The sequence below is a fragment of the Sphaeroforma arctica genome (assembly GCF_001186125.1).
Source record: "Sphaeroforma arctica JP610 unplaced genomic scaffold supercont1.1238, whole genome shotgun sequence".
NCBI lineage: Eukaryota > Ichthyosporea > Ichthyophonida > Sphaeroforma > Sphaeroforma arctica.
The window spans coordinates 3,868-8,121 of record NW_014039320.1 but is presented as its reverse complement, the minus strand read 5'-3'; the positions used below and the strand labels follow the sequence as shown (position 1 = coordinate 8,121).

Genomic DNA, 4,254 nt, shown 5'->3' with positions numbered 1-4,254 from the left:
ATATATATATATATATATATATATATATATATATATATATATATATATATATATATATATATATATATATATATATATATATATATATATATATATATATACATGTGTGTGTGTGTGTGTGTAGGCAAGGGTTTACCTGGGCTTCGACGGTACCACATCATTCGTACATGCAGGATCCTCATCCGCGATTGCACCTGAGTTGACCTTCACCTCATGCCCACGGCCCAAGTACTCCTCGCGTACGTGCCGAGTCTTTTCATCAGCCACTTGTTTCTCATCTAAGTTATTCTCCGTATCACAATGATCTGTATCTTGTTTATCTACCACCTGCTTGCCGGCTGCGTTTACCTTGTGCGCCTTCTCCATAACAATTACATCGGCTACCTCATATTCATCACCAGCAACAGTCTCACTAGATACGCAATCATCGACCACATTTAGACCCACCAAGCGCTTCTCTCTATCGCTTTGCTCAGTTGTATCACCAGTGATTTTGTCCTCAATAACTGAATCTTTCTCCTCAACACACTCAACGGTCTCGTGAACGCCACCCAAAGGTCTGTCCTCACTTCTTTTACTACCTGTTTGACTAGTTTTATCACTCAAGCCCTCAGCACTCACGTGTCCATCGCTTACAAGTAGTTCTTGTAAAGTTTTAAGAATCACGTAATTGGCTTCCCCGTCAACGTGCTCATCCTGTCTGTGCTCAGTTACCACTGCGCTACGAGCCTCGTCGTCCGACTGTTTGATGCAGTCGCCGCTGTCGATCTCCTCACCAATCAGAGCGAGTGCAACAGCCTTTTAGTTCAAATAGGGCGTGCGATAGATTGAGCTCAATACTGCTATAGTACTTTATAATAGATTATAGCACCGATTGATGCTTATCGTGATTTGGAAGTGAGAGAGTTAGGGGTAAACAGAGTCTCAGGTCACCCCTTTGTACATGAACCAAAATAGATATGTCGAGCTGACGCACACCTATCAATGTCTCGTACGCTACGAGCTTCTGCCGCTATATGCTTAACACCTTCACTCTTTAAGGAATCCCATATCTACGATCTCGTAGCATGTCCTCAACTTCACTCAAACACTGATTGCAAGTCTACAATTCACTCGTCTGTCCGAATTGTGTGTTCTCCACACTCAGACTAAGACCTACATAATAGGCACGATAAGTATCATAAGAACCTTTACATCATCCATCAAAATCACAGCCTATGGTCGAAGCACACGGTCAGAGACATCCAGATTCCGACCAAGCAATCGATGTATCCAGTGTTATGTGAAGCCCGACTATCTTCACCCAAGGCATTTACAACTTACGAGTACGTAGTTTGACTCTCATCACACCGGATTGGACTCATATTCGTAGCATGACGATAAGATAAAACCCATCCCCGTCCCATCACACTGAATGAATTCCTACCCACCGTACGACTTGCCTGGCAGTGCCGCTTCTGAACGTTCTTCCACTCCGTTGTCTCACTAGTATCCTCCACGTGCTGAGCTTCTGCGGAGCGTTTGCCAGTGATAGCAATGTCCTGTAACCCGGAGACTTCCATCATGAGGTCCTTGAAATCTCGAGTCTCAGAGGCCTTCTGTTGAGCCAGGTATAGCAACGCAAGCGAAGTTTGACACGTTGGTGACAACTGGTATATCTCCTGTAAGTCATGTGGCAGGTGTGCAGATGCACAATTCAGAGATGCAGTGACTTGTGTGCAAGTATGAACTATGTCGGAATATATCTAGATACGTGCATAAATTGTTAGTAGCGTGCGGGCAATGATAGTAAGCGACGCGGGTACTTTATGGGGTGTCACTGAAGCTACATTACCACTTGTATACGAGTTTCAACGAACTAACAGTCTTTCTAGAAATAAATATCAGGCAAGTCAGTGGGAAGCGTGAGGGAGTTTCTTTACAACACCCTTCCCTACAGTTTGGTAGATAGTTGCGTATATATCTGTACATGTGTATTTGTGATCCGGCGTGTCTACCACTACCCCTGAGCACCATTAGATGTAAAATTGACTCCGTACATAGATATGATTATATGCAAAGTGTGCAGTTGAGTGGAATGTATAAGCTGTGTATGTGTAGATAAACCATCGTGTGTAAAAGTTACAGCATAGACCTATGGGTGTGTGAAAATACATAGTCTAAGACATGATTGCAGGCAAACGAAGAACCTTACCAAGATTACAGTACTCAGATATGCATCCAGAAAACCGTTTACCGCCGGTTATGTATATACCTTTGCTTGGGAAGTTCCAGATACTCTGACATATATGAAGATATGTCATGTTTTATTTCTTGGAGCATTGAGAACGATGACACAAAGTATTGTACATGTGCACCAGACTTTACTTATCAGACAGTGAGTACAGGCTTACCGGACTATCATCGAGTGAATGTTCTCTCAACAACTCACCCACCGGCAGCTCAGCGTCGAGTGTTCTGTAAGAAATTTGTGAAGAAAAAAATCATCAACACATTCTAAAGTAAAGCAGTTAACCATGACAGGTGAGCTTAGATGTGCTGTTTGGTATCACCTATCGTATACTGCCGTAAAATACGTGTGAGTCGAACAAAATCCGTGCAAAAGCTAATTGAATACAGAAAGTACCAACTCACCTGTCATTCGCCTCGAGAATATTCGGAACTTCGCCAACCCTACTTTCCCTATGGGGAACAGCATCATCGCGATGAACCTCTCTGTCGACCGAGTCACTCAGCCTGGCATTAACAGATGACTGCCGTACACTGCACTTATCTGGCACACTCCTGTTCGCGCTCTGCTGTAATGAAGCACTCGGAACCTGGTTACTGCACCGGTATGTGATGGAAGTACCCGTGAGAAACGCAAAAGCAGTATGCGTGGGATATAAGACGGTCACACGAGATGAGATAACAATATGCATATAAGAATACACACCAGATCTGATATGATAGAACTTACGAGTTAAATTTTGGTACAATTGCCTTTTGATACGAGCACGAGAGTATAACAGGGGAATTTATGCTGTGTATCGGTACATACAGCATCATAGTATTGGATTAGGCGCATGGCACACATACACCTCTTTCATCGATGGATAAGACTTTGTATCAACTACGATTGCGTGTGAGCTGTGTTAACTTACCGATTCGATTTAAAAGGGTCCGCAGTTGGAAGTTGAGAATTCAAAAAGTATATCGTTCCAAGGCACACCATCGAATAGGGTGAGAAGCCATGTTGGCAACACTCGGCAGTGTATAGCACAAGCAAATACGTCTACACATGATATAAAATATAAAGTCATAATCATGAACGTCTCCGTATGACACCACATGATATTAAACCAGGGTCATGAACGTTCCCGTATGATAGCACAAGCGACCTCGTATCGTACATTTATCAGTCCCTTATGCACGTACTATGCATACCTGACAAGATCCGTCTCGAGCGTAGGCACTTGATCAGGCAATGAGGGCTCGTGGCGCGTTGAGGGACTGCTGTCATTGTTCTCATCGACAGGTTGGTCGCGACTAGTGCGCACAGCGGATGTGCGTGACATCAAGAGTTAGACAATACGCAATAGCAATTCACAGCAACAAGAAGAGGTGATCCTCATTTAATTCCAACCACATGTGATGGACAAGAGACACGAGGTAGATTTTGTCGGTGAAGATGAGAGTACCGGGTCTGATTCATGAACAGTTCAAGGGTAGATTTTGTCGGTGAAGATGAGAGTACCGGGTCTGATTCATGAACAGTTCAAATGGGTGTTCGATAACAATAGCCATTCGCAGCACTCTGAGTGAATAGAAGAGTCTCTCATCATCTCGAGATTGAATCGTCCATAGACGCAAGATGCCTCTTAATAACCACGCAGAACATTCGACATACACAGCGACGTAACTTCTCAGGTTTCGGGTAGTAAATGGAAGACACTCTCCAAAATAGCAACTGGAGAGACATTGTCGGGAATAGCACACGTAAGTCAGGCGCAGGATACCTTGAACATATTAGCATATAGCTACTATCAAGTACTTTTATTCCACGACATGCACATACGACTGAACATACTGTTTTTGAGTGTGGTCGGCTACAAGGCTCTCGCGCGCTTCAACAGTCGCCATGTCTGTCGCAACAACTCCGCCGCTTGTTTTTGCAACAACTCCGCCGCTTATTTTTGCAACGACTGGAGGTGCTTCGTTGTTGCCACCTCCAAACAATACGCCGATAGGTTTGTTGAGAAGTTTCCGTAACAT

General features: G+C 43.8%; 1 protein-coding gene across 1 annotated transcript in view; it reads right to left on the bottom strand.

The window, feature by feature from the left end:
* The window catches only part of SARC_10408 (hypothetical protein), a gene marked incomplete at its 5' end in the record, with an annotated part of 12,103 nt that extends 7,849 nt beyond the window's left edge, over positions 1 to 4,254 (bottom strand). The window contains 6 exons of the mRNA XM_014295550.1: positions 137 to 798; positions 1,443 to 1,661; positions 2,394 to 2,457; positions 2,635 to 2,826; positions 3,427 to 3,528; positions 4,070 to 4,254. Of these exons, the coding sequence (XP_014151025.1) occupies positions 137 to 798; positions 1,443 to 1,661; positions 2,394 to 2,457; positions 2,635 to 2,826; positions 3,427 to 3,528; positions 4,070 to 4,254 (1,424 nt within the window). The remainder of the gene's footprint in view (positions 1 to 136; positions 799 to 1,442; positions 1,662 to 2,393; positions 2,458 to 2,634; positions 2,827 to 3,426; positions 3,529 to 4,069) is intronic.